The 14,095-nt window shown below is 31.7% G+C and overlaps 1 protein-coding gene across 4 annotated transcripts; it reads right to left on the bottom strand.

Annotated features, from left to right (window-relative positions):
* Positions 1-108: 108 nt before the first annotated feature.
* On the bottom strand, positions 109-12,772 carry LOC149482527 (uncharacterized). 4 transcript variants are annotated; one of them, XR_016316731.1, is made up of 16 exons: positions 12,512-12,772; positions 12,138-12,303; positions 11,336-11,518; positions 10,618-10,866; positions 9,820-9,940; positions 9,398-9,568; positions 8,773-8,887; positions 7,948-8,093; positions 7,230-7,379; positions 6,812-6,921; positions 5,994-6,129; positions 5,262-5,428; positions 4,587-4,741; positions 3,224-3,320; positions 1,740-1,883; positions 109-495 (listed from the first exon to the last, which is right to left on the bottom strand). XR_016316731.1 is itself a non-coding variant. In XM_089704330.1 (15 exons), exons 1-15 carry the CDS (start codon positions 12,535-12,537, stop codon positions 1,833-1,835), a joined length of 2,043 nt encoding a protein of 680 aa, XP_089560456.1. In that variant the 5' UTR covers positions 12,538-12,772; the 3' UTR covers positions 109-1,832. The 4 variants fall into 4 exon arrangements, 2 of the variants coding, with proteins under 2 accessions (XP_089560456.1, XP_089560457.1); XR_016316732.1 differs by having other exon boundaries at positions 1,750-1,883; XM_089704330.1 differs by having other exon boundaries at positions 109-1,883.
* Positions 12,773-14,095: the final 1,323 nt, after the last annotated feature.

Raw genomic sequence — 14,095 nt, 5'->3', positions numbered from 1 at the left:
ATAATAGTATTAAGATTAGTAGGAAGGATAGGATATCATCCAGACAAGTTATATACATTTCAGTAATTCCTGGGATCAATTAGAGGTTAAATAAAACCAAGCTTTAATATTTCGTACTTTATTAATATTTACATAAATAACAGTAAAACATAAACTTATCACAATTTCTTTTAATACTACATATTTACTTTTTAAGTGTAAATGTAACGTTTTTGTATTATGTAATATAAATAGTCCAATTAACGATTTGGCACTTTGCCACTGTCGAAGAGTCGAAAATATTATAAATATTATAAAATATTAGCATAAAAATTCCCTCAATTCAATCACTTTTAAACTTAATTGAATACATAAGATGATTGAGTTATAACACAATCTATCCTGAATTTAGACATTTTATATATATATTAACATTTATGAAAAAATAGTGATGTCTTCGCCAGGTTAAACGTTTGCCCGAACTTTCTTCTTTTTATTTTTCTTTCGCCGTGGCCACTGTAACAATTTTTGGAAGGTTAAAATCGATACCTATTAGTAATGTCGCTAAAATTTTAGAAAAAAAAAATGCTTTGGAAATAAGAGACTATAAATGTTAAATATATGAATAATGTAAAAAAAAGATATTTGTAAAGAACTCAAAAATAAATATATAAATGCGTTAAGGAAACTACATTTTATACTGAACTCATAAAATAAACCACTTTTTTAGAAGGAAAAAAGTACTATTACATTTCTTGAATATAAATGGCAAAGTAAGGCCAACGAGAAGCGATACAAAACGTCATTCACCTAAAAAACAATTGTGGCGTTGATAATCTAATATCTATCTCTTTCCATCTTGTGCCTTTGTCGTAATGTCTCGTTCTCCCGGCAAAAACACAACAACGTCAAGACGGATTCGCCAATATTCGGGCGGCCATTTTATTATTCTTATTATATTTTATGATTCAGAAAATTAATATTATTCGCGTTATTTAATTTAAATTTACATTATACTATAATTCAAATTATGATAAAATTTATAAAAATAGACTAAGTATCCTTTTTGGTATTATTACAATTTGCCGGATATTTTTTAAAACTACATAAATCCAACTTTCAAAAAGTTACGCACCCCTGCAATTCCCAATGACCTTGCATGTGTTTTGTTTACATTTGGTATCGCTTCTCGTTGGCCGTACTTTAGTAGAAAATTCTCACGTCAAATTTGATCAAATTGTATCATTAAGCATCAGTTATTTATCCGATGATGAGTTCGCAAAAAGTATAATTACAAAAAAAGAGCAATCTTTGCATGTTCAACTTTATTTTGACTTTTTTCAAACATTACGAAAAATGGACTTGTGCATAGCTTATGGGCAACTTTGTCACACTATCAGGCAACAGGTCTGCGAGTAAAAAAAAATCAAAATGTTATGATTATCCTTACCAATGTTATCAATGTTTGCGTCTAAGGACGAATTGCATACAGTCTTACTTTTTTACTATTTTTAAAATAATTATATTAAACATACAAAATACGATTTCAGTGAGCCCAAATTACAAGTAAGATTTCAACAAAAAAAGTGAAAAAATTTCAAAAAACTTCCAAAAAAAGATATTAAAAAAAGATTTCAAAAAAATATTTTGTATGCAAACCCCTTATCCGCTCGGTTCAGTAGCGTTCGAGCCATCCATTCAGTAGTTCCAATTCAACCGACGCATCATCTGACGTCAGCAACACTTTGCGCGAACTTTACCAATACCCACGGCGAATCCATCGACAACAGACATCACTACGGGCGACTATCGACAGGTGGCGCGTCACTAGCGGCGGTATATATCCCACGCGTCTATTTCTTTCGTTTTCGCTTCCCGCGCTTGCCCGCTCTGCCCGCTGCGCTCTGGCCAACAGATTGGTTGCAACGTGATTATCGATATCGATGGCCAGCGCACCTCACTAGCGGCTTGCAATGTTATAATGGGAAACATAAAATATATAAAAAAATTTAAGTAAGAATGATTAAAATTGGTGGGCGTTATTAAATGATGTTTGTAGAAAAATATTCAACCAATTATTTTATTTAAATGAATGTCTGTATAACAGTCAAAAGAAATATTGCCTAAATTTTGGACAAATAAAATCATACGTCTGCATTACAGTATTTTTTTTATCAGACATTTTTTTCGTTATAGGGTAACCAGAATCAATTAATTTAAAGCAATTTCCCAGTATAATATTGCAAGCACAGTTTTCCCGGTGTGTGTATGCTGCGTCGCTCCATCTTGATACCTTCAGACATCCTCCTCCTTTCTCACACTTAATTAAAAACTTCAACACATCAAAAATATTCCATCCTTTTATAAAAGTCTTATTTAGTTACTATATTTGGATCTTTCTTGGAAATATAAATAAATCTTTCGCCTTTTACTAAAGTATGGGGTAAATTTTATCTTTTTAAAGTGAGATAAATTTAAAGTTGTTTTGAGGGACAGGGATTCGAACCCAGGACTTTGACTGAAAATTAAAATAATATTTATTTGCTAAAAACTCAATAAAATTTTTACTTAGTGTATTTTTCTCTACTATAATAAAAAGGCTTACTAGCTTTCCGCACGCGGCTTCGTCCGCGTTGTGTAAAACTTGACACATATATGTCACTGTGTTCCTCGAGAGCCATGCTGCCCATTGCGAAAACAGAATGAGAATCGGTGCAGCAGTTTTTGAGTTTATCGCGAACAAACAGACACAGAGCAGAACTTTGTTTTATAATATTATGTGAGTGATTGATGACGGTTAGTACATATTATGTATATTTTAGAGACACATTTTCTCGTTAACTATGTAATTCTATAATTACAATTAATAAATTAATTTCATTTCTGATTGCTTTTACCTATATAAGAAATGGACTATAATAAAATAAAATATACACGTTGCTTATGAAGTGATTAACATTTTATATTTGTTTCTAAAGAAAATAATATGTCAAAATTCAATAAACAAAAATGAAACGAGTCTCTATTTTTACATGTAGATTACATACTTACCTTCATTTTCGTGGGAAATCGTCCATAAAAATGTAAATGAGATGAGATGTAAAATAACTTTTAATATTAATAATAAATTTAAGAATGAAATTTACTGTATTGTTATTATATATAAGTACTACATATTATATAATGGTAAAATGTAATTCATGATCATACTTCGCAACAGCACAATATGTTTGTATGTTTGTACCTTGAGAGCTTGGGGCGGAGTTTTACTGCGAGTGATCGGCTTTCGGGGCAACTGGTCTTGGTATGGTGTGAATGCACATGGTAATATTCTGCGAAATCTGTAAATTTATATTTTTTTGTTAATTAAGCTATTGCATAGCTTCTATCGCGGGCCTTGAGTGCGGGGACCGAATCGAGAAATTCCGTAACGAAACACCTCACGCTCCCCACTCCGACGGACACGGAGGTGTGGCTTGAAGGCATAGCATGCAATAGCTTTACCGCGGCAGTCCCCGAGTGACACACGTCTTTTTTTATAGATTTTTATTACATAATAAAAGAGCGTGTGTGCCGAGCACTGGTATCAGAAGTGAAACTTATTTGGTAAGACTCAAAGATATGAAAATCGTCGCCTTACTCCATAGAAATCTAAATAACAAGACACATAGAAGTGCTATAATGTCATAATTCGTATGAAAACCGCTATCGCCAAAATCAACACATTCAAACCGAAAGCTAAACAGTACACACAAGTAAACTATGCCTTTTATTGGACAGCTTGATTTTAGTGAAAACTAACTTATCTATTAAATTAAGCTTTTGAATATGTATGCTAACGCACGAATTTACGGTTTATTTTAGAATAACATCCCTAAGTATATGAGACTTTTTGCTCCAATACGAACAAACGTGATAATAAGAATGGTCGACTGTGTCATTCATTGTTATTTCGATTACTATGGTGACACTCGTAATACTTGTAAATATTCTATAATTTTAAGGAAAAACGATATACGATACAATATTGTAAACAAGAAGATTACTTAAATAGCAAAAAATACTATTTCGAATGTCACTTTACGGTCATCATAACTATTTTATGTTTTATATACCGGTTAAAGATCTACTAATCTGTTTTATCGAAAAAGAGAAAGTTGCTCATTCAAAGTCTACTCTACAGGATTAGTTTTCAATGACCAGCCAACATTTAAAATTTAACCAAAGGTACATTTGAAATAATATTGTCGAATAAAAAAAATAATAGAATTCATTTGAAAATGTCTTAAAAATTTCCTAAATTGTAAACACGCGATAAGCTTGAGAATCAATGCACTTGTGTGCGTGCGCGCATCATCAAATTTATGTGTGTGCTAACTTCTACCTATCTAGGTTGTTGAACTGAATTGTGCTTTTGTAAGGTCCACACGTTCGCTTTTTAGTGGCGGACAGGAATGAAATCTAATTAAAAAAAAAACGTTTTTTTTTTCATTAGATCGTAAATGTTATCGATTCTGAACCATTGACCACCCAAATTTGGCCGGTCATTGAAAACTAACCCTGTATATCCAATAAAAAAATATTTAAAAATAACCAAAAACCCATACTTATGCATCGGCAACATATCCAAAGATATAGTGGGCGGAGTTTTCAAAGCGCTCGACTCGTTGGGCATTTGAGATAGATCCAAATTTAGAGTTAATGTGTTGTTTCCACTTGATTTCTTTGGACAGTATAATAGGGCGTTTGTTCCGTGGCTTGGCTGAAATATATATTTATTTGTAACTAGTTCTGCCCCGCGGTTTCACTAGCGGACAAAACCGGGGGAAAATCTAGCAGCCCTTTAAAAAAAAGTAGCTGTTAGTATTGAAGTTAAAAAGTCAGTGCTGTGGTTTGAAAGAACAGACTGGCAGACTTTAAAATAATATTGTGAATGATTTTTGTCCCATGATTAAGGCTCAGTTTATGGAAGGAAGACCGAAATCCATGGAATATTGTTGCTTAAGACCCGTGGCCGTAGGACAGTTCTTTGTGTTCATTATAATTATTACATAATATAATATGACTGTTGCTTAGAAAAGCGCAACTAATTAATTGTAGCTGGCTCTTCTGGGTAGAAACTTTTCAGTAAATTAAAGAAGAGAGCAATTAACTATACGTTTATAGCTTTTCTTTCTGTATATAAACTTTTCGATCTAGTAAATAATGTTTTACAATTCAAAAGTCTACTTGAAAAATTTAAAGTTCAAATTTAAGCTTAATTTAATATAATATTTACTGACCTCATGATGCAATACATAATATCCCGGCAAGAGTCCCTGTAGTTGGTTTAAAGTCGCGTGCAATATATTCGCGATGTTGGGCAACATGTCGCCATACTTATTGCTGAATTCATTTTGATACAACTTTTCCATGGTCACTATTTCACCGGATACACCATCTAATCGCACTGAAAAAGATAATTGGTTTTTAGATGGTGTTTATTTCATTAGGGGCACCATTTTATTCTGGCCCAATATTTTATTCCGATCCGCTCCTATTGGTCTTAGCGTGATGATATATAGCCTATAGCCTTCCTATATAGATAAATGGGCTATCTAACACCGAAATAATTTTTCTAATCGGACCAGTAGTTTCTGAGATTAGCGCGTTCAAACAAACAAACAAACTCTTCAGCTTTATAATCTTAATATATATAAATCTTGTGTCACAATGTTTGTCCTCAATGGACTCCTAAACCACTGAACCGATTCAAATAATAAAATTCGCACACCATGTGCAGTTCGATCCAACTTGAGAGATAGGATAGTTTAAACATGTAGGTACCACGGGCGAAGCCGGGGCGGACAGCTAGTATTAGTATAGATTAATTCGTTTTTTTTTAAATATTTATCCATTAGAAAGTTAAATCATTACCAAATTACTTTAACTATTTTTAACTCGAAGCTGGGGCAAGCTAGTTTATTTTATAGTTCATTATTTAACATTAATATCACAATAATTAATATTTTCACCATTCATAAGGGCAGCTTTCCTCCTCAGATGCAGAGCTAAAGCTAAGCTAGCTAATTTGTGCTGAGACAGCGAACTAGCTCCTAATTCCAGCTGGTATTCTGGTATCGGTTCTAGTATTACTTCGCTGGTCGAACCCTGGATTGAGAGGATAAATATTTAAATATATTATTGTATCCGAAAATGGAAGATTCCTTTCGGAAAAGAAATTAAAACGAAGAATAAAAAAGTAGTAGACTAACACAGAAACGTACATAAACAGATGGAAGATACATCAGTAGTTTAAAAATTATTTATTTATTTATTTTGCCTACCATTTTACCACAGTAGTAGTTTAAAATACTAGAAATCACTAGTGATACTACTCATGATTTTTTATCAACTCATTTAAAACTTCAAGAAGACCCTACGAAATCATAAAAAACCGCTATCCATGAAAGACACATAAGAACACTTCGCTAATAATACAAATGCAAATTAACCCTTAAGCACACATCACATACGGTTCATATTCCCTCAACTCGCCGCCACTCACACATTCACATTCGCACATACATACACTATAAGTTCGTATTATAATAAAAAAATGCATTATAACCCTTAAACACCTATCCCATAAAGTTCAATTTCCACCAAATCACCCGCACTATATACGTAATCTGCTTTTTTACATTGAAAAATGTAAATTAACCCCTAAAGATATAAATATAAGGTTTAAATTCGAATTCACCCGCGCTCTATGTTCACAATACACTATAAAATTTAATTTTAGCAAATCAACCCCTACACATATAGATATAAGGTTTATATTCCAACTCACCCGTGCTCGATGCGCACAATGCACTATAAGGTCGTATTTTTCGCCAGATGTTTTGCTTCTCACTTGCCACTTTTTGTATGACCGTTGTGCTGGTAACTCGAATATTGTATCTGGATATAATTAATTAAATTAAACATTCATGCTTGTATCAATACAAAGTTACTTAAACTTCTATAAAAGACGAAACATTAATTTTGTACTAAATTTATGAAATAATTGTTAAATAATAAAGTGAATTGAAAACTTTTATAAATATTTTTTAATGGACATTATATTCATTAATAGACTAGAAAAAAAAAAATCGAATGAAAAGGAAATTAATAAACTTCAACTATATAAAATTTAATTTAAGATCAAGAGAAAAAGTTTTTTTATTTTTATTAAAGTGTTTAAAATATGTTATAGTTACAATACAAACCTTTACAAGTGCATTCATAAAATCCTATAGACGCGGTAGAATTATTGTTAGCCGACTTTTCTACATTGTTATTAGTGTTTTCTTGAGATTTCTGGTGTTCCTGTTGATCATTTTCAGTTTCTACATCACTATTTTCGTGAAGATCTTCACCTAAAAATTATAAAAACAGTCATGATTCATGTTAAAATTACAGAAAGTAAGGTTTCATTCAATATAAACAAACGGAAATAAAGTCTTGTTGTATCTAGATTTTTCGTTAAAATATAAGTTTTAAAACTTATTAAAAAACAGTAAAAAAAAAGTGTGCGTGTACTAGTGTACACAAGTAAGAAGTGAAACTTCTTTATGACCTTATTTTTCAAAAAAATAATTTACTATAATATGCAACTTCACAGAAATACGTCGAATCACGCGTGGTAGGAATAAGAAAAAGATGGCGCGTAACGGAAAAATGTTACACTAATTTTTTTCCAACGCTGATAAAGAAGTTTCACTTCAATAACACTACAAAAATCTAATAAACTTTTTTAACAAGCTTTTATTAGCTTCACCTATATGTTTGTATTTAGCCTTTAGCCTCGGTTTTGATCCACTTTAAACAAACACATTTAATTCCAAATTTGTAAACTTAGCAAGGATCGCTGACAATACAATAATTTTATGAGTTTAAGAATGTTTTTCAAAATTAATATTAATTATTCATATAACAAATTGTTACCTGTATCTATACATAAACCATCGTCTTCATCATCACTGGACGGTTCCATATTGTTATTTTCGACATATGATACATTCGTATTTACATTACTATCTCTTTCAGAGTTTCTTATCAATTTGTTCATAATCCTCCCCTTTTCTGATAACCTGAAAGTTTCAATAATTGTAAGAGAGGTTAAAAATATATAGAGATGTCAATCAATTTCTGTTTTCTTTTAATAAAAATATATAATATAAATAAATAAATATTTCAGAACAATTTTCACACACTGCACAATCTGATCCCATACTAAGCTTTCGCTTGTGTTATGGAAACCAGATGGCTGATAAACATACATACATATAATTTTAAATAAATACTTATATAGATAATTAACACCCACACAGAGCAAACATGTTCATCACACAAATATCTGCCCCGGGTGGGAATCAAACCCACAACCTCTGGCTTGGAAGGCAGGGCTACTACCAACCAAGCCAACCGGTCAGTCAATAGTTTACATTGTTTCTGATTGATTTAATTTTTTGGAGATATTTGAATTAAATTTTACCTCATAATGTTAGCTGATAAAACATAAACTTTGGGTACATCTTCAAAATAGATGCCATAACATTAAATATTTTTCGATATCTTTAAAAAAAAGGAGCGTGTGTGCTGAGCAGTGAGCACACGTGTCAGAAGTGAAACTTCTTTGGCAAGATTCAAAGATACTAATAGTCGCCTTATTCCATGACGTGACGGTATTGCCATGACGCGATTTTACTCTTAACATGCACTTCAAAAACCAAATGTTTCAAATTTACCTATAATACAATTTTTACTTACGGTACAAGTGCATCTTCCAAAAGATGTCTGAAAGCCTTATACGTCCTGCGCATAATCGACTCTTTTTTTATGGAAAATTCACTTCCTAACACTATTACATTTGATTTCTCACCATCTGAAAGTAAATAAATGGTTTTTATTACTTTTACTTTTGTTTCAAACTAGTTTATTTTGTTAAAAGAGAGCGAGTGTGCCGAGCACACGTGTCAGAAGTGAAACTTCTTGGGCAAGATTTAAAGATACCCAAATCGGCGCCTTACTCCATTACGTGACGGTATTGAAACGCGCCTTAAGAAGTTTCACTTCAAAAATCTTCATCAGGACATGTAGATCACCTACTAGCCCATTTTGATAAAAATCTATATTGGAAAAAAAAAGACGTGTGGCACTCGGGGACTGCTGCAGTAAAGCTATTAAGCATAGCATGCCTTCAAGCCACACCTCCGAGCCCGTCGGAGTGGGGAGCGTGAGGTTTTTTCGTTACGGAATTTCTCGATTCAGTCCCCGCGCTCGAGGCCCGCGATAGAAGCTATGCTATTGCATTATTAAGCTATTGCTTAAAAATCTCTTTCTCGTTAGCTATGTACTGTGTGTTGTGCTCTAACTAACTCACAGTAGTCCTTACCCGAGCCAATGACGTCACACACTCGCACAGTGATGTACCAATGCTGGTCCAGCGACAGCAAGCAACGCAGCGCGCTCTCACTAGCTATGTACTGTGTGTTGTGCTCAAGCGCATATTGCGCTAATTCCCTCTCTATTTCCGTTAGTGGTAGCACTGATACTGATTTCTCTCCTGAAAATAATATTACGAATTAATGTATTTAAAAAATATATATTTGACTATTATACTAAAAATCATAGAGAAAGAGGTATTTTTTAGGAAAACTTCTGGGATATGTAAGAATGGTGAATTTGTTCAAACTCAAAAACTTTTTAATAATGCAAATTGCAAATTGTAAACTAAATTATTGTAAATAAATGGTTATTTTTTTATTAAAAAGTTAATATTTTCTTGAAAACGAAAAGCAGGAAAGAATAACTTACTTGGTAAAATAAATTTGCATGGATGCTTATTGCATGGCTCAGGTACTGCATTGTTTTTCATTATGAAAATTTTATCTTCTACTGTTTCATATTGGATCTGTGGTAGATCTGTAGCATCAATCTAGGAAAAAAGCAATTACATAATAAAGACTTAGTAAAAAGCAATTACATAAGAAAGATTTAGTAAACAAGTTTTGCATAAATAATAAAGGGGAATAATAAAACGAGCGACTGAAAATAAAGTGAGCGACTGATTATGAGATACTGATTTAATACCTTCAACAGTATGAATTTGAGTAATCGACAAATAAACTAAACAAGCAATTTAATTAATTAATACAAGACGTAATTTTGTCACTCAAACGATTAATATTAAGTCGCTCAAATATTATGAAGCTGCTCATTTTGTATTTTATGTAACGCAAATTAATGTTTGTTAGTTGCTGATCTATTAATTTTTCATCGCTCGCAGTCAGTCGCTCACTTAGTAATTCTGTTACCCCAATTAATTATTTTTGATAACTAAAACTTTAATTTACAGTCACTCGTTTAAATACTACCCAATAATAAATACTTTGTAAAATATAAAAAAAATGAACTATTAGATTTTTTTTTTAAATATATTTTTTTTATTGGAGGCCATTTTATCGCATGGTATTACTACAATATAAATAAAGATGTCGGCTCAAATCTCACTTCAAATATTTCTATTCTTTCAAAATTTTCAAGTATTTTAATTTGTCAAGGCAAAAGTTATTAAAATTCCTGCCTACTAATTACTAACAAACCACTACTCACACTAATTAAATCTTCCACAAACTCAAATTCACATTGATCGTTCCTTGCTTCCAAAGGTATTTGTGCGGCTAGTTCATAGTTTTTCGGATATGACTGTAACTCATGCGCCCTCATTTTATACTGAGCTTCATATACTAATTCCACATGTGGCTTTGATCGTAACGCTTTAATACAGTGTTCGGTAGCCCAGAGCGATTTCGCCCAAGCTAAATATTCTTTTTGTTCCGCTTCATATTCCTTTTTAATTTCCTGTAACAAATATTTGATAGAGTGAAGTAGTGTATATATAGTATAATAGTTGTAGGAATTACCAAAGAAAGTTAGAGATTTGGTGCTATAATAAACTTAAATAGGGTTATAATTTAATCAAAAACTACTGGTACAATGTATCTGGATAGTGTATAACTGTATAGATTACAGAGCCACTTATCTTGTCATGTTTTACATTACGTTATGTGTGTTTAAAACATCTGAATTTAAATTATAAATCTTTAAAAATTATAACATAATTAGGTCTACTCATTTTATTGTATTATTTTATTCATATATCTACTTATTTTTTGTAAACAAAATAACAATATCCTAAACCAACTTACCAATCAAAACAGCTGATATATATATGAATCCATAGGCTCCTGAATTAGTAAAAAACTGTGTCTCAGGAGCCAGTAAACCAAACCAAACACAAACACAAAATAATGTTTTGTTAATTACATACCTCAAAAACCTTATAATCCATTCTACCGGGCTTCGGGAATGGCTTGAGCGGCAATATGTGTGGATTCTTTATGCACATCACTTTGAGGCACTGTGTGTGTTCTATCGCAGTGAGCGACGATAACTTGGGGTACTTTGGCACAGGCCGACAGCCTGGCACAAAGAGACGGTGGCTTTGATTTGCCTGGTTGTAAGGAAGGATTGTTATATATATAATTAAGTACTTGCTAAGAGGCTTTTTGTGAATTTATTTTAGAGGCAAGCTGTTTCTCCTAAACACAGATTGCCCAGTAACCTAGCTAGGGAAACATTGGCTTGTATAAATTGTTTTAGTAGCCTTTTTATATTTATATACTTTTACATCAATATTAATTGTATATTGTAATAAATTGTAATTGTATGTATGTATGTTTAATAATAAATAAATAAATAAAACATGATCCATTGTCTTTTAGTCATTTTTTTACAAATTATGTTTAACATTTCAACAAAACTTATTTCCTACACTCAACAAGCAAATGCAAACTAAAACATTTATTTATTCAATAAGACTTCTTCTAGAAGCACTTTCGTCATAACAATTTTTTTAAATTTTTTACCAGTTCAAAACACACTTAATACCATAAAATAATCTATTTTCAAACTATTCCAATGTTTTTAATATGGATGAAATATTATTGTTAAACAAATATTGTTATAATTGTTATAATCAATGAAATATTGTATTTTATAATCAAGTAACTGAATCAGTAATATACAAACATTTTCATTAAATTTTCAGCGATAAATCAATTGAAACTTACATTTTGTTTTTGACTAAAAATATCATTCCAATTGATATCATTGGACTCTTCACTATCACTGCTAGAAATCAATGGGTCATGGAATGTGTTTCTTAAGATTCTTTCCGTTACACAGTTCTCTAAATCTTGGGCTCTTAGGAAATAGTGGTCGCGTTCTGGTTCAACCCTATAATAAGAATGAGGATATATATTTATTTAAATACTTCAAACCACCAAGTTATATCTGCAATACTGAATACACGGACATAAATAAGTAAAAACAATTCAAGTTACTAAAATGACTATTTTATTATTCAATTAAGACTTAAGAAACATGCTATTAGTTTAAAAGTCCATTTCACATAATATAATATAGTTTTGTAATAATTACTAACCACTCAAATTGAACAATATTATCCATCACGAAGCTTTTCAACTGCTACTAAAGAATTCCCCGCTCATTGAAGCTCATGGTAAATAATTAAATCGAAGTTATATAGATTTATACTTTTTATTTCATTGAATTATTTAAATATTTCATTCACTATTGAAAAAAGCTCATGAATTCATGAAAGTGTTTGGAAATGGAATGGAATCTCGAATTCGAAATTCAACATTCAACATGCAAAACGCCTCCAATTTCCAAAACGCAAATTGCAATGTCAAATCTTTGTGTCAAATGTATTTGTATAGCCTAGAGCTAATGTCTTAATTTTGTTGCCATATTCTTTAAAATTTTAATGAAGACTTTAGATACAAGGTTTTTGGATCTGTGGTATTTGGTCTAATCTTAATGAATTAGTCATGAGTTATGAGAGTTAATTTAAATTTAATAGTACAAAATAACAATTACTAAATTATAATTGTACTGGAATACTAAAAAATGAGCAAAAATCTCGTCTTTATATGAAGTTTTTATCATAAAATTGGATATTTATTAATAATTAATCCACAGACATCCATGTTTATATATCTGTGAATTAATCATAAAACATAGGTTGCCTGTAAAATGTTGCCTCAAAGTTTAAACATATTTATATTCCACTTCAATATTAAAGTTTTAGGTATATTTTAATAGATCACAATAATTACACATTAAAAAAAAGACGGGTTGCACTCCGGGAGTGCCGGCAGAAGTGAAAACTTGATTATTAACGTTGAGCATGTTTGATATCCATCCGTCTTACGCTTTTTCGATCAGTTCACGTGTCCTGACGCGAGTTTAAGATTTTATACCCAACGCCGCTAAAGAAGTTTTCACTTCAATAAAAAATTGATTAAGTACTTTGCCTTTCAAGAACATACAAACTAAATTGAAAGACATCTTAGCGTATGGGAGCGTTAGATATGGGTATATTATTGAAGTGAAAACTTCTTTTTAATGGCGTTGGGTTTAAACTCGCGTCAGGACACGTGGTATGATCGAAAAAGCGTAAAACGGATGTTTTTTTTTTCAGCCCTTATAACTACCTATTCCATGCGTAAGACGGATACATGCTGAACGTTATTAATCAAGTTTTCACTTCTGCCGGCACTCCCGGAGTGCAACCCGTCTTTTTTTTATACAGTGGGTGTAACTATTTAGTATTTACTAATCTGTGGTGCGGGTACCTAACATACTAGAGTATTTTTTCTCAAATATGTATATGGAAGGTATCATAATAAATACTAATTAGGTCGCATCACCGAAAATCAATATAATATCTAAGATAATATCAAATACCTATTCAATGTTCCAGAAAACTCTGTCATTGTAAGGGATTTGTTTTAAATTTAAATGTATCGCGATTCCCCAGTCAAAGATAAGACTAACCCTCACCTGTCGGGGCGTTGGGTTTGACAGCTTTTTATTGGATTCCCGCTTCCCTATTCAATAAGTTCGGGGACGAATTACATGGATAACCGAACCGTGAAATGCGTGACGATGTGAGAGACGATTGAGTCAATTACTATTATAAGTATCTATGCAAATGCTTTGT

The sequence above is a fragment of the Colias philodice genome, chromosome 15 (genome assembly GCF_061535455.1).
Source record: "Colias philodice isolate Cphi_HAF_F1 chromosome 15, ilColPhil1 Martin Lab GWU primary, whole genome shotgun sequence".
In the NCBI taxonomy this organism is placed as follows: domain Eukaryota; kingdom Metazoa; phylum Arthropoda; class Insecta; order Lepidoptera; family Pieridae; genus Colias; species Colias philodice.
Note: the sequence above shows the minus strand (reverse complement) of the source record. Positions and strands in the feature narration are given on the sequence as shown.